The 24,098-nt window shown below is 42.6% G+C and overlaps 1 protein-coding gene across 2 annotated transcripts in view; it reads right to left on the reverse strand.

Annotated features, from left to right (window-relative positions):
* The window catches only part of th (tyrosine hydroxylase), a 49,555-nt gene that overhangs the window by 15,856 nt on the left and 9,601 nt on the right, over positions 1 to 24,098 (reverse strand). For both annotated transcript variants that reach the window (XM_069913562.1, XM_069913554.1), the window contains exons 3-7: positions 22,724 to 22,898; positions 19,571 to 19,659; positions 3,366 to 3,433; positions 3,189 to 3,239; positions 261 to 406 (exon numbers count right to left, since the gene is read on the reverse strand). In XM_069913562.1, coding sequence (XP_069769663.1) covers positions 261 to 406; positions 3,189 to 3,239; positions 3,366 to 3,433; positions 19,571 to 19,659; positions 22,724 to 22,898 — 529 coding nt within the window. The remainder of the gene's footprint in view (positions 1 to 260; positions 407 to 3,188; positions 3,240 to 3,365; positions 3,434 to 19,570; positions 19,660 to 22,723; positions 22,899 to 24,098) is intronic.

Consider the following 24,098-nt stretch of genomic DNA (forward strand, 5'->3'; position numbering starts at 1 on the left):
AGATCTTAAACTGCATTCCTTTCTTCAAATATTTCCACATCTCCAAGTCCTTGAGGACCTGGATGAAAACATCTCCCTTTGGAACAAGGGCCTCAACTCCTTGGCTCTCCTTTGTCAGTCTTTGACAATTCTACAAATTGGCTTGCGGCCCCTTCCCTCAATAAATTTGTCATGTGAATAAAGGTGGTGGTTGATTGAACAACATCCTTCAAATGTTGCATCTTTTTGACTAACCACTAACATTTAAACCCAGTCCTAACCTTTCAAGAAGCAGGAGACGTCCTCAAGTTGAGGGATATTGTCCTCCGTATAACAGCATTGCCTCTCCAGGAGCCTGAAGGCTTCCAGATGTTCTGAACAAGCATGCTTTGGATACAGAGTTTTCAGGTTTGTGTACACTTCTCTCCTGTTGGACAGCAACACAGAAAAAGGTCAACAGTGCATGCAAGCACTGAACTGTTCCAAATTCCTTTGCCATACTAGTTATCTGACAGGCTACTTTTTGTTCCTGGTTCCTCTTGGGAAACTACTGATGCAGTAAAGGCAGCAATAAATGGAGTGTGTTGTCCCAGGTGTGTGCGCAGAGTTGACATGGAGGTCTGTGACACCAGAGCACTATTCTCTGCGACCACTGCTACTTATGGCAAGAAATTCATTCTTCACAGATGGTCAGTGGCAACTGATAAATGGGGATCTTCAATTCCATTGGGCTTTTGAAAATTGGCAGATATACTGTAGATAATGTCAGTAATAGCAGGAGACTTAATGAGAGTCATCAGTAAAACAAAATATAAAGGCCTTTCCCCCATGTTTATGCTGTGGTAGCACTTTCACTGCTGTATTGACTGAAATTGACAAACTTAGGCCAACTTTCCAGATCTGTAGAGCTCATTAACAAACTATGAGCTCCTTTCCTCCAGTGACTTAAAAAAAAATGTATTTACCACACGGTAGAAGCTGATTCCGGCCATTGAGAGCGGGCTGCCCGATTACACCCAATTAACCTACAACCCTGTATGCTTTGGAGAATGGGAGGAAGCCAGAGCACCTGGGGAAACTGGGAGAACATACAAACTCATTAAAGACAGCACCGGATTCAAACCTGAGTCGCTGGTGCTGTAATCTCATTGTTTTAACCATGCTGCCTTATCATCACAGCCATCTCTCTGTAATTCCGACTTTGTGATTACAAAGCTGTAAAGCTTGCATCCAACGAGGTCTTGCCACGATGTGGAGAAATGCACACAGCAGGATCCCACAATGAAATCAGTGATTGCAGTATGTTTTAATGCCGATTGAGGGATAAGTACTGGGTAAAATCTATTGTACTTCTGCTTATTGAATGGAATTTTTCAGTGTCTCTATGCAACAGATGTCTCTGCTGACATGCCATCATTTCATTGATACAACTGGAAATGTACATTCAGGTTACTGGAGCGTGACTTGAAATTGTGGCCTTCCAGCTCAGAGCCAGGATCTCTACACTGATATTGCAAGACACAGTCACATGCAAGGACGACAGAGTTGTATTTGTGTTGCACTAGATTGTGTAAGGAGGTTGAGCAAATGGTCCCATTCTCCATTGTAAATGAGCCTGATGTATCCCCTCTCCCACAAGTAGCTAATTGCTCCATATTATGTTGGAAACCTAGCTGAGAGATCCCAACAATAGTTTGAAGAGGAAGTGCAAAACCTCACAATAGGAGGTGGAAAGCACCATATTCAGTTGGTGTAGGGATCCATGTAAGAGTTGCCTGACTACCACCTGACCCAGTTGTCATTTCACCTGCCATGCTCACTTGACTTCGCAAACCACCTCATTCCTCATGCCCACCAGTTGATGCACAAAACACCCTTATGCAAAGATGTGTCAAAGCAATGAGCATACAGTTGTCATATAGCATGGACCCTTTGCTCAACTCATCCATGATGACGAAGTTGTTAACCTGAGTTAACTATATTTGTCTGAATTGGGCCCATATCTGTATTAAGTCTTTCCTAATCATGAACCTGTCCAAATGTCATTTGACCATTGAAATTGTGCCACCTCTACTACATCCTCTGGTTGTTTATTCCACATACCTACAACCCTCAGATCTTTTTTAAATCTTTTCCTGCTCACCTTATATAGTTTTAGATTTCCCTACCCTGTGAAAAAGTGTGCAGTGATCCACCTTATCCATGCCTTTATGATTTTATATAGATTTCTTCAGGTCACCCATCAGCCACAGATTCCAGGGAAAATGTCCCAGCCTACCTCATCACTCCATATAACTCAAGACCTTTGGACCCAGAAATATTCCTGTTGAGGTTTTCTGCACTCTTTCCAGCTTAATTACATCCTTCCTATAGCTTAGTGACCAAAATTGCACACAAAACTATTCTTATGGTTTCACCACTAATCTGTACAGTTATAACATGAACCCCCCCCCCCCAAAAGTTCTGGACTCATTCTCACAATTGATGAAGGACTTGATACACTGAAGGACTTCCTCACCATCTTATCAAGCTGTGTCGTCACTTTCAGGGAACGATGCATCTTTAATCCAAGGTGCCTCTGTCCTACAAGACTCTCCCAGGGTCTTGCCATTTACTATACAAGTCCAGCCCTGGTTTGACTTCCTGAAATAATTCACCTCACACTTCTCCACATTAAATTCCATATGCCATTCCCTTGTCCACTTCCCCAGATGATCTCGAACCTGCTGCAACATTAGATAACCACCTTCACTGTCCACTGTACTACCAATTTTGATGTCATCCACAAACCTTGCCACCACATTGACCACACTTTCATCCAAATCATGAATATGCTGAACAAACTATTGATCCCTGCCACACACCACTGGTCACAGATCTCCAATCAGAAAACATTCTGAAAATCCTTCATGCTAAAAATCCTTACTGCTCTTACACATGATCTAACCTCAGTAGAATGTGAACAATGTTGTTTCTGGAGATAATTAAGATATCAATATGCAATAATATAGGTAGAACAGGGAGACAGTTGTTACAGTTAAAATGATGAATAACTAAAAGGAAAGTTAAGATAGTGGATTTCAATGTTTAATTTGGACATCTGGGCTTTATTTCTAAAGACTATCACACATCATAATCATATCATATATTGAATTGATCGGAACAATTTTACCCCAGAGGATTCTTAGTAGAATATACAGTAGACTGACCAAGTTGCAATTTCCTCTGCGGTGTATTCTACTCTGGGAATTGGATCACCACTGCAGAAACAAGGAGCAATTAATATTCTTGGTTTTACATCACTCTAATAAGTAAGACAAGGCAGTGAAAGAGATAGCAACATCAAAAGTGGAATTAGAGATACTTGGAATGTGCATGCTACTTACTACTTGTAGTTTAAAGCAATTTCTGCAATCTGCTTCCTTCGCTCCCTGTATTTAACGTCAGAGTATCCCTGCAATAAATCAACAAACAAAAATAGTGAATCAAGGTGATGTTGATAGTGCTACATTCTACAATCCAACAATGCATAATATCCCATCAGCTCATATCTAGAGATGTTGAGGATCAATTGATTGATTGCAACAATTCACCAATTACTCTTATCTCTGTCATTTGATCACCAAGACATTGAAGACAAATTGACCCTGATCTTTCCTTGTCTTCTAAGTGATCCTCAGGAGATACTTATAAGGTGACTTCAAACAGGCAGGACCTGTTGTACACACAGAAGTGAAGCACAGATTGAAAAAGACTGACTCTTGGGTTCGAGCTCCACATCTAATCTGAGTTATTGTCTGGGTAATATAGACTGCAATGGAAAATGAGCTGAATATAGTATTGGGAGACAATGCCAACTTCAATGAAAAAAAACCACAACCTATGTTTGACAACACACTGCCTGAATTCTTAATAAATGATCCAATCTCTTGAAATGCATGACTCCTGGCAGATGAATGTTTTGCATATTGGTAGTATTCTGTGCAATATTATAATGTGCTGGATGCTACTTATTTCAAATGGGAAAACATATCAGAGATGCAATGTGAATATGATGAGTATTTATATTGTAAATGTCCACATTAATAAATAGGATTAACCTGATGTACATTAATTATTTCTTCCTTGCTCATGAACTTGATTCTATTTATTCCAGTGATAGTGTATATTTCTCCTTGAAGTCAGTGATGAGATGCCTCACTGTTCACTGGGCCATCAAGTTTGGTGTAATTTTCAAATTTAAAAATTGACTACAGGCATTCCCTGACTTACAACATAATTTGGACTGAAGGATCAGTCATATCTCAAAATGGACACAAGTCGGAATTTTGCCCTCACCCGTGGAGTACCAAAGTCTTAAACTTTTTAATCAAGTGTTGCATTTGACAAACTATAACAGGGATACATGGCATGTAAGAGTCAACCTGTGCGTACTTACCTTATTAGTCAGCGTCCCAGGCTCCATAGGCTGGGCGTGGTCACCTTGATTCCTACGCATATGGGCAAGTGTTCGGTTGGCACTTGCGTGGTGGATTCACGTATTGGAGTTCAGTTGGCGCATGTAGGAGAGTTAAGCCCCCTGACGATATTGAATTTGCATTTTGCGCATTCGTCAATCGAACTCCAATATATGAACCCACCACGCATGCGCCAATCGAAGACTCGCGCAAGTGCACAGGAATCAAGATGGCCGCACCCAGCCTATGGACCCCAGGACAGCGACTAACAAAGTAAGTTTGTGCATTTTGGCTCTTACATGCCCTGTATCCCGGTTATAGATTGTCAAATACAACATAAACCAAGTAAATTTTATATATTTTCTTATATATATTTTTTTAAAAATTCAGTCATATGTGCAGATGGATGTAAGTCACAAGTCAGGATGTGCCTGTATAGAAAAATATGCAATGTATTATATAAAATGGAAAAAATTACTTTGGATGTCCCAGCATAAGAAGAATTTAATGGTCATGCAAAACTGGAGTCATAAAAGTTTGCTATTAGTAACAAGTCCTTGGAAAGTATAGGTTTCTCATTTAAAGATAAAGATGAAGGTGTGTCCTGTCGTTAAATTTTTAGTATATGCAGGTACACAGAATGATGGCAATTGCTACTTCTGTTTGCCATACCAATAGCAGGAAATCAGAGTTAATAAGAAAAACAATTAATGGTCACAAGTTAGTTTCATCTTTTTGAAAAAGGATATCTGATGGTTGAATTGATTGCAAGTTGGCTGCCATTTCATGACTTGTATATATTTAATCCAAGTTTGGAAAAGCAAGTACCAATGCCTCTGGAGCTCAGCTGGAGACTTCTACATTAAAATGCAAGCCTTCTTACTGAAGGCAAACACCAAAACTGCAGATACTGGAATCTTGAGCACACAAATTATTGCTGAAGGAACTCAACAGGTCAGATAGCACCCATGGGTAAAGAAAAGATGGAAACAGTGGAACCAGGTAGGGGTGGGAGTTATCCAAAATTGGAACAATATCATGCCATTAGGTTTAAGGATGTCCAGGAGGAATATGAGGTGTTGTTCCTCAAGTTTATGTTTGGCCTTACCCTAACTAAGGACAGACATGTCACTATAGGATTGGTTGGGGAAGTTGAAACTGTTGACTAAAGGAAGTTCAAGCTTAGTCCCTCAGAGGGTTGATGGTTGGCAAAGAGGTCACCCAATCTGCATTTGGTCTCACTGATATAAATGAAGCCATACTGAATACAGAAGATTAGAGTGGACAATGTGCCCGTAAATCTCTGTATCACCTGGGAGGTCTGTTTGTGGCACTGAATGGAGGTGAGGGACAAGTTACAGTAGGAAGTGCCTGAGCGGTTGGAAAGGCAGGAAGAGGGAAAAGCAGACAATGGAATCTCAGAGAAAATGATCCCCGCAAAAAGCAGAAAGACGTGGAGCTTTCAATACTATTCATTCCTTCTAGCAACTTTGCTCTTTCTCTGATGGGATACCTAAACTGCACATAAATTTTACCTTTAATATCTGCAAGCAGAAGTTTCCTATTCCAGTTGTGTAATATCTTACTATAGAGGTAACCTTTTTCCCCATTTTATAATACCTATTCATATTCTTGTATATTCAGCCGTATTGACCAGTCTATAAAACTCCTCGTGTAGGTTATTCAGCTCTCATGATAATTAATGACACACTGAGAACTGGTTGCTGTAGCAGGTTTCAGCATTGCATCCACACTTACTCCAATCTGTTCAGCTTGGTTCAAAGTCAATAAAAGGGATTGAACAGAGGCCATGCTCTGCAGGAGCACAAGAAGCACACATTTCAATTCCGAGACACACTCCCAGACTCGCATGTCCGTCCATGGCCTTTTGCACTATCCTGACGTGATCACCCGCAGTTTGGAGGAACAACACCTGCTTCTCCGACTGGGCACTCTCCAGCCAGATGGCATTAACATCGACTTCTCTGTTTTCTGCTAAACCTGCTCGTCTTTTCTGTCCCCTCCCCCTTTCCTGTCTTTCTAGTTTTCCCATCTCCTGTTTTTGGCACCCCCCCCCCCCCCAACCCTTTCTTCCATACCTTGATGAAGGGCTCAAGCCCAAAAGATCGGTTATGTATTTTTAAGCTTTGCTACATAAAAGACCCTGCGTAACCTGCTGAGCTTCTCCAGCATTTCGTGTTTTTACTTCAACCACGATGTCTACAGATTTTCATGATTTACTTTCAGGACACAACTACAAGATAAGGTCGTTTAAGGTACATCACAATTTCTTGTCACAGAGGGAGTGAATCTCTGGGATTCTGTACACTGGAGTGGCGTGGGGATGAGAGATATTTAAGGGCGATTTAGATACATTATTGAAAAGATCAGGGAATACAAGGCTATGGGGAAATTGTCCTCAAAGAGGAGCGAGGCCTATGGTAGATCACTCATGACCCTATTGAATGGTGGGAGGGGCTCGAGGGGTTGAGTGGCTTCCTCGTACTAGTATTTTCTTGTGATTTTTGGTGAGCAGAAGGATTGGAGGGTGACTGAGAGTGAGCACTGCCCGACAAGAAATTGGCCCTGAAGCTTTTCCAGAAGCACATGAGTGACTGCAGATTCTGGAATGGGAAGCCAAGCAGATTCTGTTGGTGAACTCAGTGGATCAAGTGGCACCAGTGGCCGAAGAAGAATGGTCGATGTTCCGAGCCTAAACTCTTCAGCAGGCATGAATGGTTGGGAGGGAATTTCTGAAAATATATCCCTACCACCAGCAGACAATATGGAGGTATTAGTGTGGCAAGCTCTGGCTCTGCCACTTGTTCCGCCGCCTTCAGTGGAATGGATTTTGAAGTCAGAGTGCAACCTGCTGATGCTGCAATAGTGTGTTTAACTCTGAGTAGACAGAAAAGGCGAGCAGGTTTAGCAGAAAGCAGAGAAGTCGATGTTAATGCCATCTGGCTGGAGAATGCCCAGACGGAGAAGCAGGTGTCGTTCCTCCAAACTGCGGGTGATCACGTCAGGATAATGGAAAAGGCCATGGAGGGACATGCGAGTCTGGGAGTGTGACTCGGAATTGAAATGGTTGGCTCCTGGGAGGTGGCTGTGGTGGCGGTCGGAGAGGAGGTGCTCAGCGAAGCGATCTCCCAATCTGCGACTGGTCTCTCCGATGGAGAGAAGGCCACAAAGGATTCTCTTAAAAATTGATTCTTTCAAGCTTTGTAAAGAACTGGGCGCTACAAGACATGGGTACCAAACCAGAATGGCAGTCCAAGCCACAAGCCAATGCGCACACTAACAATAAACAAGTGGATGGAGTCATTGGCTCTAGCCACGGTAAACTACACAGAAACAGATGTGAAGTACACGATGTGCTTCGGTAGAATGTTAAGTCTGGGCAGAGTTCCGTAAACTTCCTGAACTCTTCTGGGACGTAGTTGAAAGTTTATAGGATTTTAGACTCTGTCTGTTGTTCAATGAAAACAAATATAAAATGTTACACTGATCTTCTTGGCAAGTTCTTATGTTCAAGAAATATGATAGGGACCAGCTGTGACCAAAATAAAATAAACTACCAAATGATGGTGGACCACATTTTCCACCAACCAGAAAGTACCTAGGTTAGGTTGCGGAACAATGTCAAAAACTGTTTATTTAAAATAAACCACTATTTAAGCTGGAGTAGTATTTGTTCCGCACTGAACCATGTTATTCCGAGGATGTTTGCAGTGCTAAAGATTGTGCTGCTTTTATCAAATGTGTGGGTCAAGCTACTTGATGATGGCATAGGTTCTAGCCGAGTTACTGAGGAGATAACCTGAACAGGTCAGAGGTAAGAGAAACAGTGGGTAGAAATGTATCTCCTACACCTACTGTAAACATGGAAACTCCCCTGAATATCCTCTTCATTATACTAGCCAATGTTCAACGCACTCTGGGTTTGAGGTCTTTATTGATGCCAAAGGTATGAGGCATTTTCTCTCACTGAAACTAAAGAAAGGTGTTAAAAGCAGAGCTGCTTGCCATACGCTGCATTGGGGAAGACAAGAGACAGTTCCCTCTTTCTCTGCCCTTCTCTGCTCCTTCATTTACCTTTCAACTTCTACAAATGTTTTTTTTTTCATTCCTTCTCCATAATGCCACAGATTTATGAATGAGTAAATATATTCTCTTGGACAGGGCAACACAGGAACACTTTGGATGCAAACCTATCAGGATCGGGTACTAAATGATTAAACAAAGTTGAGTGGATGGTTGCTGGGATTAGACAATAACCAAAATGTACTCTTATCATTCAAGCTTCAGGGAAATACTGGGAACTACTACAAGTGAATGATGAGCTGACATAGTGTGATCCCAGTGCATGGTCCATCCACTCCACCATCCCCTTCACAGTCAGAGCTGACCACCTGAAGGTGTTAGGGATCTTGTTTGGAGGAGCTGAGGCGTGCAAGAAGAATTGGTCAGAGCAGATCTCAAATGCCTATCAGAAATTGGGTCTGCAGTCACGGCGTTCTATCTCAATAATGGGGAAGAACCTTGTTATCAGGTGCAAGGTGCTCTTGGGACTGCTGTATGTGGCCCTTCCCCCACTCTTCCACCCTGGCGGTCACCAAAGCTGTTTTCCGGGTCATATGGCGATCCAAGATGGAGAGAGTTATGAAAGAGCGGCATGTACAAGTCATCAGATAATGGGGGCAAGGGCGTACCCAATGTGGCCTTCATCTGATTACCACTTTCATGTGTGGCTGCAACAGGCTTTACATGGAATCAAAGTACAAGGGCACCGAGTAGCACTATGTGTTCTGCAGAAAATAAGAGAGGAGGACTCAATAGACCCAGTTGGGTTGTTCCCTGAGCAGACCCTCCAGGTCATCTGATGGAATGCCTCATCACCAGGGGCCACAGCCAAGCATCAGAACATGGCCTGAATGGAGGAGAGAGGAGCCCTTCCAATCAGATCTTGCCCTACAACTGGTACATCACCCACAACACACGTTGACCTCAAGATGACGGCAGTGGAGTGGAGACAGTCACCCACCTCTTTGCTGAAAGCAGATTCGCAAAGAGTATGTGGAGAAGGGTCTGTGTCACGGTTCATTCCCAGCCACCATGTGACTCCCTGATCTACAATTTGTTCCCAGGGACACACTCGGAGTCAAACATCCAGAACTGCTGGAAGACCATCAACTCGGTGAAAGGTGCACTTTCATCTGTCCGAAACTGGTTGGTCTTTCAGCAGTTGGAAAAGTCAGTAAGGGAATGCTGCCGACTGGCTGGTTTCAGGCTGCAGGAGTACATGCCATGGGACGTGGAGCAGCGTGACGCAGCCAATGTGAGGTTGCTGAGGGGAAGGGCCTGCCTGGATTTCTCCCATTATTGGGCACTGAGGGGCTGAAACCAAGGGGAATTCCTCTAAACAACAGAGGTGGGGTGGGGTGTGGGGGGGAAGTGTCAAGGTGCCACGGGGTGCCAGTGGTGTATTTAGAGAACAAATATAATATTATCTATTGATAGGAATGCATAGACATGATTGAAACTATGGGTGTGAAAGACTTTGAGCAGTTTTCATTTTTGTACAAATAAAAAACTGGAGCATTCATGGGCACAGCCAATTTAGAAATTCACCCTCTCCGCACAATTTCTCTCAAAGAAATATGCCCAAGTAATATTTACACACGTGGTAGTAATAAAGCTAGGAACATCACAACATTCTACACGCTGGATCTGACTGTGAAACTGCCTGGAGTGTTTCTGCATTGTGGTACGTTTTGGCTGGTCTCCTGACAACAGACCTAGTGGGTCATGTGTTAATCCTCTCGATTTTCGGCTTTAAAGACAAACTCAAGAAGCCCAAGGGTGGAGGTGGAGAGGGGGGAAAAAAGCAGGGAGGTTGGTGTCACATTTGTGGCCCAAAATGTGAAATTAATAACACCATCACCACATGCTTTACCAGTTGAACATCTCAGTGTCTTTATTTTCCTGCTTCCCTTATTTCATCCTCCTGCACCTTCCACCTCCAGTGCATACCATCTGACTTCCGGTCAGGTTAGTACATATCATGCATATTCATTATCATGACATCCCTCCTTTCACCAGAAATAAACTTTATATCTTTATGTTTAAATGTCGACACTTTAACACTATCAATAACATTTTTCTGCCTTTTGAACCAACAAAACAACTTCAAATTCCCTCTTCACAAAATGTAACATAAACATGTTATAACCAAATGTAATATAATAGCTCAACTGTTCTTCTGTAATTATACTAATACAATGCTCACCTCATATGCAAAATGTAAACATTTAAATTTATATACCTCACATGTTTAAATTCCAATACTTTTTGTTTTCATTTAATACCAAATAGTCGACTAAATAAAATGCAATTCATACAGCACTCATACATGTACTTTATGATGTATTGATCAAATCACTGTCCATATGTTCCCATTATCATTTCTCTTCCTTGGTGAGTAACATTACTGCGCTTCATTGAAACTCATTCCAACTATCACAAACTTTCACTTTCGTGATAATGCGGGCACGATTAGAAATATGATACAAAATCTTCATATCGCTTAGGTGGTTTCCTGTCCCGTCTCGGCCTTCCTGCAATGCTACTGTTGCAACTTGGTTGTTCACCCTCAGCACCGAAAACACTGCTCGCTGCGGCCTCTGGTGTTTCTGGTACTCTGGCCACTTCATCAGGAATGCTGGTAACTACCTCTGGAACATCATCTGGTTGAGCATCTTGTATTGGACTTCCAACCACTTCACTCAGAGTCGCTCTGGATTGGTACTGTTTGACACCAGACATGTTTCTTTTGTACAGGACTCCAGCTGGAGACTTGACTGTCACCATACTGCCGCTTCTGGATACAACCGTGTAAGGTTGATGGTAATAAGGTGTGTCTAGCTTACCACCACTCTCTTGCCTCACAAGAACATTATCTCCAGGCATGATGTCTGACTACCTGGCCCCATGCCTCGAGTCTGCATACAGCTTTGCTGCTCACTTCCTTTCAGCATCGTGGTCCCTCATCTCCTGGTCGTCCCTGATTTCCTTTATTTCGGGCATTTTTGTGCGGATTTTCCTCCCAAAAAGTACTTCTGCTGGACTTTTTCCTGTGGTTGCATGAGGCGTTGCCCGATGGACAGCTACATAGGATAGCAATGCTTCTCTCCAGTTCTGTCCTTCTGCATGAGCAATCCGTAATCGTTTTTCGATGGACTGATTTTGTCTCTCAACTTCCCCATTGGCTTGCGGCCATTTAGGAGTTACTTTATGATGGTGGATACCTGTGGTCCTCATGTATTCAGCAAATGTCTCTGAAATGAACTGTGGACCATTGTCAGAGTATAGCGTAACAGGCAATCCATATCTCGCGAAGATCTCTGCCAATGCTTGTATTGTTTTTTCAGTGGTCATTGACCTATCACAGAGTACTCATAGTATCTGCTGTAGTAATCTACCACTACCACGATTGACTCACCAGTTGGGTGAGAAAATCAATAGCTACATCGATCCACAGTCCTGTCGGGAGTTGAGTACTCCGGATCAGCTCTGGAGGATCACTCCTACTTGTGAGTTGACACCCATGGCAGGTTTTGACGAATTTCTCTGCGTCTTTATCACAACCTGGCCACCATACTTTACTCCTGAGGTTCGCTTGGTAACATCAATACCTAGGTGTCCTTCATGAGCTAATGATACGATCTTCAGTCTCAACTTCCATGGTATCACCAATCTACACCCCCTCAATACACACTGCCCGATGCAACAAAGATTGTCTCTAATGGGAATATATGCCTTGTGAATGCACTTGTCCCATTGACCACTTTGGATACATTCTCTAACTTCCAGGAGTTCTGGGTCATGTTCGGACTCTCTCTCGACTTCCCTCGCTGTCACAGCTCCCGGTGTCGACTGGATCGCTACGAAGCGTACAAAGCTCTCTGCTTCTGTCCCCAATTCTGACTTGGATTGTGGGCATCCATCTTTCAACAATTTGGACAGCGGATCAGCAATGTTTGCTTTCCCGGCAATGTGAACTACTCTGTACTTGTACGGTTGGAGTCTGAGCACCCATCGTTCTATCCTGGCACACGGTTTGGACCTGGCGGCATAGATCACCTCCAATGGTTTATGATCCGTGATGAGTTCAAATTCAATGCCATACAAATATGCATGGAATCTCTTGCAGGCCCATTCAAGTCCGAGTGCTTCTTTCTCTGTCTGAGAATATCTCCTTTCAACGTCTGTCAAAGATGTGCTGGCATAGGCAATGATTCTTGGTCCCACATTACGCATCTGGACTAACAAGGCTCCTAAACCAACAGGACTAGCATCCACTATGACTTTGGTTGGAGCAGCCGGATCATAATACCCAAGAGTATCGGCATTCGTCAGACTTTGTTTCAGAGCTGTGAATGCTTCCTTCTGCTCAGAGCCAAAATGGAATGGTACACCTTTCCTGGTTACTTTCCTCAGTGGTTCTGCCAGTGTAGCAAAGTTAGGGATGAACTTTGCGCAATAATTAACCAATCCCAAGAAGCTCCTCATCTCAGTTGCATTCTGGGGTTCACATGCATCTGCAACAGCTTTCACCTTGTCATCAGCTGGGTTCAGTCCTTCCCATGTAAGCCTGTGTCCCATGAAGTCCATCTCTGAGACAGCAAACTGGCACTTGTCTCCATTCACGGTAAAGCCTGCCCCCTGTTATCTGGATAGCACATGCCTCAACCGTCTGTCATGCTCTTCCTTTGTAGCCGCATGGACTATGATGTCATCAGAAATGTTGGCAACTCCAGGAATGCCTTGAATCACTCGATGGATTTCGTACTGGTAGACCTCAGGAGCTGCATTGATGCCGAACGATAGTCTCTTGTACCGGTACAATCCACAGTGAGTCACAAATGTTGTCACGTCCCTGGATTCTGGGTCCAGCTCTAATTGATGATAGCCCCATTTTAAATCAATTTTTCAGAACACCTGACTGGTAGTTAACTCCTGAAGTACTTCCACCACTGTTGGTATGGGGTGTCGTTCTCGAATTATAGCTTCATTGGCCATCCTCATATCAACACACAGTCTTATGTCACCATTTGGTTTGGGCACGATCACTACTGGGCTGACCCATTGTGTTGAATGTTCTACAGGTTCAATAATGTTTTGCTCGATCAACTCTTTGATTTTGGCCTTGACTTTCCCATGAAGTCCAAATGGAGTTCTGTGCACTGGTTGCGCCTTGGGTTTGACCGTTTTGTCCACTTTCCTACTCCCTGGAAAACTGCAGAGAATTCTTGCTTCATATCCTCGTATGACTGAACTGAATTGACACGAGTTCCAATATGAAGTATTGCCAGGTCTTACGCCGTGCATCTACTCAGCAATGGTTCTCCCCTCTCGTCTATGACAACAAATTCTGCTTCGGTGTACTTGTCACCAGCTTCAACAGTCGCAGTGAAACATTCAATGGTCTGCAATGGCTTGGTTGCTGTGTATGGATACAGTTTCTTTGAACACTTCTTTGATGTACAAATGATCTTTTTTCTTTTCAATTTCTCCCATAAGTGTCGGTCAATTACATTACTGTCACTGCCTGAGTCTACAATGACCGGAACTGTCACACCAACAATTATCACAGGGACCTTCTCGTGATGTACATCATTCAATGTAAACTGATAGTATTTCTGCCCATCCTGGTTGTCATCATCATCGTCACTTTCTGGGTCACCTTTTATATGGCGAATAGTGCCTTTCTTTCCAGTATACTTTCCTTTCCCCCTAGCTTTGCCCTTAGAAGCTGTACTCTTCCCATTCTGGTTTGCATTTGACTTGCTTTTGCACTTCTTTGCAAAGTGGTCCTTACCTTCACACTATCTACAAACTTTGCCTTTTGCTGGGCAGCATGGGTCTTTTTCACGTCAGTAACACTCCAAGACATGTGTCGGCATATATCTTGGCTGGCTATGGCTATGCGAGAGCCTATTTACTTGTTGACCAACTTTGTCTTTACTGGGCTGGCTTGAGTTGTTTTTCAGTTTCATGGTATGAAATTGCCCCTCAACAGCCTCTAATGCAGCAGCCATTGTTAAAGCATTGGTAAGTTTCAACTCACCCCCTTTTTCCAGCAGTCGCCTTCTGAGTTTGTCTGATCTGCAGTGTTGCACAACTTGATCCAATAACTGGTTGTCCAAATCAACTACCACGTAATTGCATCCCACAGCCAGTTGTCACAATCTCGTCACATACTGGGCAACTGTTTCTCCATCTTCTTGTTTTGTTTTGCGAAACAAATGGCGTTGAAATGTAGCATTCGGTGTCACCACATAGTGTGCATTCAATGCATCTACGGCTTTCTGGTATTCCTCCTTCCTTCCAGTATTCGAAAGCATTTTAAAAGTTTCCCGAACTGCAGGTCCTGCGGTGAAGAGAAGTAACGTCCTCCGCTGCACTTTCTGTTCCGCCGTACTGCTATCGAGAAATAGGCCATGACTGTCGGCGTAGGCTTCAAATTCTTCCAGCCATGCCTTCCACTTCACATTCACAGTGCTTGCATCACCCGTCGGGTCAAAATGAGGAACACCTCGAAGTGCTAGAAATTCAGCTCCTGTGACTGCCATGAAGAAAACCTTCCAGCTCAAAGCCACCGATTCAAAATCCAAAATGTTTATCACATTTAAAATCCAAGATGTTTATCCTCGTCGCCAATGTCACATTTGTGGCCCGAAATGTGAAATTAATAACACCATCACCACATGCTTTAACAGTTGAACATCTCAATGTCTTTATTTTCCTGCTTCCCTTATTTCACCCTCCTGCACCTTCCACCTCCAGTGCATACCATCTGACTTCTGGTCAGGTTAATACATATCATGCATATTCATTATCATGACAGTTGGCTTTACCCTGGTTTTTATTGTAATACAATATTACAGTTTGCTTCAATTTTTGGATCTTCACAAATGGAGGAAGTGGAGGGTGAAAATGTGGCATCTTCCCCCACATGCAGTGCAACAGTTCATAAATAACTGTGCAAGCCACAAGGTGCCCGTCTTCCTCTCCCTGGGACAGCTCGCGGGGACTTTCCCTCTTTCTCACCCATGACCAAGATGCCCGTCCTCCTCTCCCTGGGACAGCTGGCAGGGACTTTCCTTCCTGCTCACCCATGACCAAGGTGCCCGTCCTTCTCTCCCTGGGACGGCTCACGGGGACTTTCCCTCCTGCTCACCTGTGACCAAGGTGCATGGTCTTCTCTCCCTGGGACAGCTGGCAGGGACTTTCCCTCCTGCTCACCTGTGACCAAGGTGCTTGTCCTTCTCTCCCCTGGGACAGCTGGTGGGGACTCTGCCCTCCTGCTCACCTGGTGAAACAGCTCACCCCTTGCAGCCCTCTGCTGGTTCCGTGCTGATACCATGCAGCTTCAATGAAGCCAACATTCACAAAATATTGTCTAGATGGTATCATTATCATTTATCAATGATTAGAATTTTGGCTTTTCAGTTGGCCAGGCAACGAGAAAATTGAGTACACTGAGATCCAAGAGCAGGCACATATCGTCTTTCTGATGGGAATAAAATGGAATTTTTTCCCAACAGAATACAAAACAGACACATTGAAAGGCTGCAAATATAAGATGAGAGGCTGTCCCTGCAATTTAATGAATCCACCATCTGATCTGCAGATTGCCTGAAATGATCTAACAGAAAATCCATTCACCTACATTCAGCTTGCCCAAACAACCTGGGCAATAAGGAGCAGGTGGTTCCAGTCTATTAGGCAATGAATGAACTGATGAATAAATATTTACTATCATTTCTGATGATCTCCACAGATATTCCCTGACCTGGTGAATGTTTCCAGCAGATTCTTTTTTCCCCCCAGTTTCTCATTTACAAATCTTACATTTTTTGCTCCCTATTATTCATTCGTGTCATTCTGAAGAGGGAGCCGGATTGGGTATCTTTTGTGAGGAAACAGGAGGACTGGCACAGCAAACTGAAATAAGGACTGAGGGCAAGGCAGTCAAGTGCATGGGAGGTAAGGGGCCTGCACCTTCCCTGATGGTGTGCAAAGACGTGGATGCAGTCGAAGAAATGACTAAGCAGGTTCTGCTCTGGAAGGACAACGCTGCCATCTGCTGGCATTGATGCTGCAAACAAGGCCCCGTGACCCTTGCTGTTGCCTCTACCTTTGGAGTTCCACCTCAGTTTCATTTGTTTTCAGCTACAGCTCAAACTGTAGCAGTTGTGAGTGAAATGCCACCCTGCTTTTCAGGTGAAAAGTTAAACATCTGCTTTCTTGCACTTCTGTATGAGATCTACATTCATTTTAATTTTTTTTTCATTTAAATTTAGACATACAGCACAGTAACAGGCCATTTTGGCCCACAACTCTGTGCCGCCCAATTTACACCCCATCAACTTACACATTTTGAATAGTGGGAGGAAACCGGGGACCCTGGAGAAAATCTCATGCAGACACGGGGAGAACGTACAAACTCCTTACAGACAGCGCGGACTTGAGCCCAGATCTGGCCCCAATCGCTGACACTGTAAAGGCATTGCGATAATCACACCACCCTTTATTAATGTGAAGATGAACAAAGATCTCCTCCCAGCATCCTGGTCAGCAACTATCTCCCAATCAGCATCAATGAAAAAAAACAGGTAATCCTGGAATGATTGCATTGTTGCTGTACAAATATTGACGGCCTGCATCAAATTGAGAATAGATTTTTGGTTGTAAAGACCAATAGGACATTTTGGAACTTGCTGTCAGTCTTTTTTTTGTCCCAATACCTCAGTGGTTTATCTGCAGCCCTCATGAAATGTAATTAAATCCATTTGCAATGGCATTAACAAGAGCCCTAACCACCACAATGCTGCCATTTCTAAAGTGCAGGCAAACTAACAACAGGGCATATGTGGCCATATGGCCAGTGGACTTCTGTTTCTTTTCACCACCCACACCATTAGCTTCCCCTCACTGATATGCTCTGATTCAGCTGTTTGCCCAAACACAATGACTGTACTCCCCAGGACATATATATGTAGTGTGCAGGACAGAGGGACGCTGTCTGCTATGAGGACATTATTCCCCTCCTGGTCACAGTGACAGCAGGGAAACAATGCTAGAACATTTAATTACATGCAGGCTTGTAATTTACTTTAAGAAACTGAATTTGACATTTAGTTTACTTGTTCATCTGTACAGAAGAAAATTAAAAAGGACAAGAAGAGCAAAGTAAAACCTATCCAAGATCTGGGAAGGACTGACTCGTCACCTTCTCCTCATTCCTTTCTACAAGAATATCCTCTGCAGCCTTCTCCAGGATAGTCAGGTGTATGGGGTTCAAGTCCTCCCTTGGATCAGTTATGTTTCTCCATATTAATTCTGCAAAGCTCCTCTTCTCAATTTGTGGCATCATGTAGCTCTTCCTTTGTGCCATTGAGCAATCAGCACATGAAGCAGAGAGGTTGCGTCACAACGATCTTATGTTGTAGCCCTTTGAAGTCTCCAGGGTTCCAAGAGTTGGACAAGAAGAAGTAACTAAAATAGGCGGCCTGCTGGGCTCATGATCAGGAATGAAAGAGCTGTACTGCCCTGTGAGGGCTCCAGCATGGACCAATGGTAAACTAGAACAAACAAGCCACAAACTGTCTGCACGCCCATCTTCTGCAAAGTTGGCCAGTGGTGCCATTTTGAGAAACCCATCTCATTTCATCCATCAACAAGATACATGGATTCAACATAGCTAAAGCCTCTTATAGTTTCATTCACCTTTCACTTGCAAACAGTCTCTTCTCATCTTCATTCCAGTCTATTGCAATCTTATCTTTAGGAAAACTTAAGAAAATGAAATGAGAAACAAGAACTGTGCCACCTGCCGAGCCTGTTCAACAGGACACTCCAGATCTGATCTTGGCCTCACCTCCTGCCATTTGATGCTCTTTTTAAAGATTCATCCTCCTTAATTCTCTGAGATAAATTCAAAGATTCCTTATCTCCATCTTAATTTTTTAATGAAACTATTTTGTTCTCAATTCTAGATTTACTTATGGAAGGAGACATCTTCTCAGCATCTAATCCTGAAACTCACTGGGAATCTTGTTTCAATAGGATCATCTCCAATGTTTTCCAATGGATATAGATGCAAACTGCTCATCGTTTCCTCATAAAATACCGGCCACATTGCACACCATCCTCAATGAGTGGTCTTCGACATCATGGGCATTACTCAACAATTTTACTCCTTCATACATGGAATATTCCATCTTCCTTCCTAATTACTTGCCATATGCCACACACTGCATCAGTTACTTTCCCATTAAGCAATATACTTGTCCTTATTCTTCCCTTCAAACATATTACCTGTGTTGTATTCCACCTGCCAAATCTTCATCCACTCACAACTTATCTACACGTTTGCAGGGTCTTTATGTTCCCTTCATCCCCACCCCTAGCTTTGAAACATCGACAAATTTGGCTGCAGCACGCACAGTTCTTTTATTCAGATCATTGATATAGATGCAAGTGGTTGCGGTCTCAGCATTGATCCCTGAAGAATTCCAACCAGTTATCAGACCAGAATGGCCATACATCCTTTTCCTCTAGTTTTGATTGATGGCAAATGATTTCTTGCCTTTCCCACCCTACCTTTTGTGAACTTTTGTTTGTGGGACCATACACTGCAGTCCCGTGCTCTTCATTGCCAGGACCCCTCAAAACACAACTACTCATTAGTTCTACGCTGGAGATAGTGTTGAAGGGAAATCAGTAGGTCGACAGAACACTTGTTAAAAATGTCATGAACAACAAACATTTTAGACAAAACCCAAATTGCAAACATTGACTCTGAGATATATTGAATGAATGAATATTGTAAAGGATTTAGTTACCTCTCATTTAATGTTGGAGTCATTTTGGTAATTCATCACTAACTGTGGCTGAAATCAACATGACCATAAAATAAACATAACAGCATAGAAACAGGCCATAATGCCCAGTGCCCTGGGCTGTGTTTAATTCTTCAACTTTATTGAAGTCTTACACTTCACATTGGAAGTGTTTAACTGACTTGCACTTCCCAAACCTTTGCAAAAAAATCTCTAGGAACTTACTGGATGATCAAAATCGAGGTCTGGGTCATATTTTGAAACCAGTTGATGGCACCTGTTGAGGTCTGATAGCTTTTTTGGAAACCAATGATCTGGAAAAAGAAATAAAATGCATCAGCAGGCAAACAGCTTCATGGAATAGCCAGAACAGTTGCAGAACGACTTGGGGCGGCATGGCTAGCATACCGGTTAGAGCACCAGCGATTGGGACCGGGGTTCAAATCCTGTGCTGTCTGTAAGGAGTTTGTACGCTCGCCCTGTGCCTGCGTGGGTTTCCCAGGGGGGCTTCAGTTTCCTCATACTCTTGAAATTGTACCAGGGTTTGTAAGTTAATTGGATGTCATTAGGCGGCATGAATTCGTGGGCCACAAGAGCCTGTTACCATGCTAAATTTAAATTTAAAAATAATTTAAATATAATTATTAAAAATAATAAAAATCATCCACTTGTGCTAGACCAATAATGGACAGAATAATCGTACGCAATCTCCAAATAAAAATCAATCCAACAAATAAGAGCACCGTCCAAGGGAAAGGAAATGCTGCAGAACACCTGGGCACACCAGCAGCGAGGCTGCCACCCCTGCAATAGATGCTGATGAGTCAAAGCATGGGTGGAGGAGGTAATCAGCAGAGATATTCAAGGCACAGCTGTCCTTCAACGTTGTAAAAACACAATAATGCTGGAATAACTCAGCAGGTAAAACAGCGTACATTAAATAGCAAATATAAAGATACATAACCAAGGTTTTGGGACTTGAGCACTTCATCAATGTATGACAGAATGTAGGCATGCATCAGAACAAAATGGTGGGGAGGGGATGTGTATGGTGTCTGCTCTGGGACCTGAGGAGAGGTGGGAAGGATTGTTGCCAGGTTTCTTCAACCTCACTGATCACCAAACAATTATACAGATTTGGCACTTGTATTGGAATGTATATTTTGATTATAACCTATGAATTATATGAGCTCGTTCATCAAATATGTATATGCATGTTTAAATATCTTTAAAGGTGTTTGCACTTATTTATAATCAATGAACAGAATATACAGCTCAACATTCCATTAAGATTAAAGGTAAAGGTTCCATTATTGTCACGCAATACTACATTTTTCTAGAATGTGATACACATGAACTTTGCAAATATAGGAATGGTTGAAATAAATGTCATTTGTCTCAGTTGCTAGCACTCTGGGTCAGAAACAGAAAGATATGGGGGTCAAGACCAGTGCCAGGATTGAAGAATATTAACCATTCTGACACTTCAATTCATTGCTATGATGCTCCATTTTGTAGGAGGAGCCCCTGTATACCTTTATCAAGTGGGATATCAAATACCTTGTGGCATTATTTCCTTTTGGTTTCATAAATAACATTCTTCTCTTAACCAACAGCACAAATGGACATCAACTTGGGTTATTAAAGTGTGTTATATAGGTGTCTTAAACCTACTGGTAATTGTATTTCCTTCATTGCACTTGTCTCTTCTAGACTGTTCCTGAAAGACGGGATAAAACACCTTATCTTCAGATAGTTTTGCTGCTCACTCCACAAATATTTATGATCAGTCAAATGGAATCTTTTCAATCAGTTTTTGTGTGTACCTCACAGTGACACTTCTATGTCCATCTTTCTTTCATCTTTCAGATTTTCTTCCAATGTCCATCAACATCCAAAAGCCTAGTTTAAGCTAGGACACAGTTTCACAACTTGCACTGGATTTGTTTTAAGCAGAAAGATGAGCTCCAATAGGCTAGAGAAATATAGCAGCTGATGTGGCAAGATTCAGAAATGACCTCCTGCCAATACTTTTCTCTGTAACGTTACTCCCTTCTAGCCATGTCTGAGTTAGTCTTTTGCTAAAAGCTCATCCATGCACTACCTCCAGTGTTCCTCAGAGTGATCTCCAACTTTTTCCACCCTCAGTAGGTCTTCCAAGTGTCTGCTCTCCATGAAACTAAACTTTTCACTACAAGACATTGGATCCCAACCAGGCAATCACTTTTTAAAGTTCTTGTAATCAAATCCCCCACCCCCCCCCCCAACCATGGCTTCCTTCCCTTCTATTCCAGAAACCTCCTTTATTTCTATTATAATCTAAGAAATCAGCCCTGCACAAATTCCCACTTCCTAAACATTGACTGTTAAACCCTCAACTGCTTGTAGATGTGTCTTCAACTGTTTCACATTTCGATGTTCTCTCTAAAATACACTAATCTTTAGCTCTCTGCTTTGCAATGTTCCATCAAATCCATGTGACCAGATGGTCTGTTTTATTATTTCCTCATGAGTTAGTAAAACTTTTGGAGATTTTTTACAGTGTTAAAGATGTTATATCACAAGAACAGCAATACTGCACTGCACCTCAGAGAGCAGCTAAAAAGCTCAAGCCCAAAATGGCGGTAATGCATTTTTATCTTTGCTATATAAAGGACACCTGCTGAGTTTCTCCAACTTTGTGTTTCAACCACATGTCTGCAGACTTTCTTCTTTTACGGCTGCCTCACAGGGCCTGCTACCTGGGTCCAATCCTGACTCCGGTATCACCTGTGGGGAGCTTGAACATTCTCCCTATGACCAGGTTTTCCCTTGGAGTACCCGTTTTCATCCACGCCCCAAACACATAGGATTTTCCAGATTAATTATCCATGTAAATTTCCCCAAATATGTATGCATTATGGTGTGATTATTATGTTGTTATGTAACTGTTATGGTGTAAATTCTGGGGAGAAAGGGAGGGGTAGATTTGATGGGAACATGGAGAAAAATAAAATAATTATTTTTGTTCACCCCACAGTGTAGGGTCAATATGAAAGGATACTTGATGTTCTCAATTAATCAAATTATTTGTTTCTATCCCATATTTACTGTGATAATATTGAGTTTCAGATCCAAATATTATGGATAATTACTGATGAGACAATAGTATTAAATGACCCCTGGAGTATGAAAGGTGGGGTGGGGGGGGGGGGGGGGTAAAAATCACTCAGAATTCCAATTGGAAGTTTGAAATCCAGCTCTCAAACAAATACAAATGAAAACTACAAAAGAAATAGACAACATAAAAATAATTGGATTAAATCAGTATTTTGGGATTTGCATAGCCTGGGAAGAAATGTCTGCTGGTTAGACAGAGTAACATGGCATCACTCTTACATTTCTCTTCGCTTGTCGTTTTTACTTCTTCCACAACTCTTTTCAAGGAACTGACCAGGGTGCTGATATCCGAGCTACTTGTTTCACAGCGGAGGAAGAATTCGAGCATCTCTGGGTTATCTTTACATTTCCTGGATGGCCTGGTTTCAATGTGGTGTATCTTGGCTTCAAAGGTCTATAACAGGATGAGAAAGAACCAATTTGAAACTCTGCAAAATTCCATCCACCTAGTTCCCTCAGCACCCATTCGTTTCCTCCTCCTGATTACTCAGCGAATCCTCCAGCAGCACCCTGGGTGGGGAGGGGGGGGGGGGGGGGGGAGGAAGTTATATCTCTGTCACTGCCAGTTAGCTCTTAATCAATAGATATCAGGTCAGTGCTATCTTAAAGGAACTCCAAATTAAACATATTCAATTTCAAGGAATTCATTGTTTTCACAAACTTTTAATCCTCCTGAAATGTATAAGTTTCATGCTAGTGTCCTCTGGTCATACACTGGTTGCACTAGATATGTAATTCGTGTCTACTCTTTTTAGTCTTTTCTCTATTTTCTTATACCTCTCCCTGTGGGGCTCGTTAACCACAGACGGCAACTCAACTAGGAGAGTGAGTACAATTTCAAATCTCTATTGTCTTGTGGCTACACCTGCTTAACGGAAAGGCTTTGGGAGAAAAGCCTGAGGAAAAATCCAGAGTTGGAGTCCCGAAGACAGCTGACTGCTGTACCTAGCACCGGCAACAGCAATTCTTGCAATGCAGCTGGCACCAAACTGAATTGACTTTCATTGTTCCTTTAGACGTTTCATTAGCATGGAGTCGGAGATCCTACTGCATGGGCAACAGATGGAGCTCCATATCAAGTTTGCCCTGGCTTATGCCCTGGAGAGGTTCTCCAGATTCATTATACATTTCTTCAAAGCTTCATCTTTGGAGCCACCAGGAATCACCCTGGTCACTAGTCCAAGGTTTTTGCTTCCAATCAATGATTGCTTTGAAGCAAAGTGTGCAAAACTACCACAGTCAACAAGACAAACAGAACTATCAAGAAATCATTTCATTCACGCATATAAAGACATCTATGCTGTCACACAGTTAAAACAAAATTAGTTCTATCTTGTACTTCTAGAGGAACTCAGCAGGTCAGGCAGCATCCATGGATAGAAATTGTCAGTCAATGCTTCACAGTGAAATAATCTTCACTGATCTTTAGTATATACATTATGCAATGACTTACTGTAGAGCGCGTCGAAAGAACCAAAGGCTTGTTGATCCAAACCAAGGTTTTTATTAACTAAAAAACTGGAGCGTATCACAAGTAGGTCGACCAGTCCAGAATGACCTGGTCTGGCTAGGAGCAACCCTTTAAGACCTGCCA

This window comes from Narcine bancroftii, chromosome 1, assembly GCF_036971445.1.
Source record: "Narcine bancroftii isolate sNarBan1 chromosome 1, sNarBan1.hap1, whole genome shotgun sequence".
NCBI classification, from domain to species: domain Eukaryota; kingdom Metazoa; phylum Chordata; class Chondrichthyes; order Torpediniformes; family Narcinidae; genus Narcine; species Narcine bancroftii.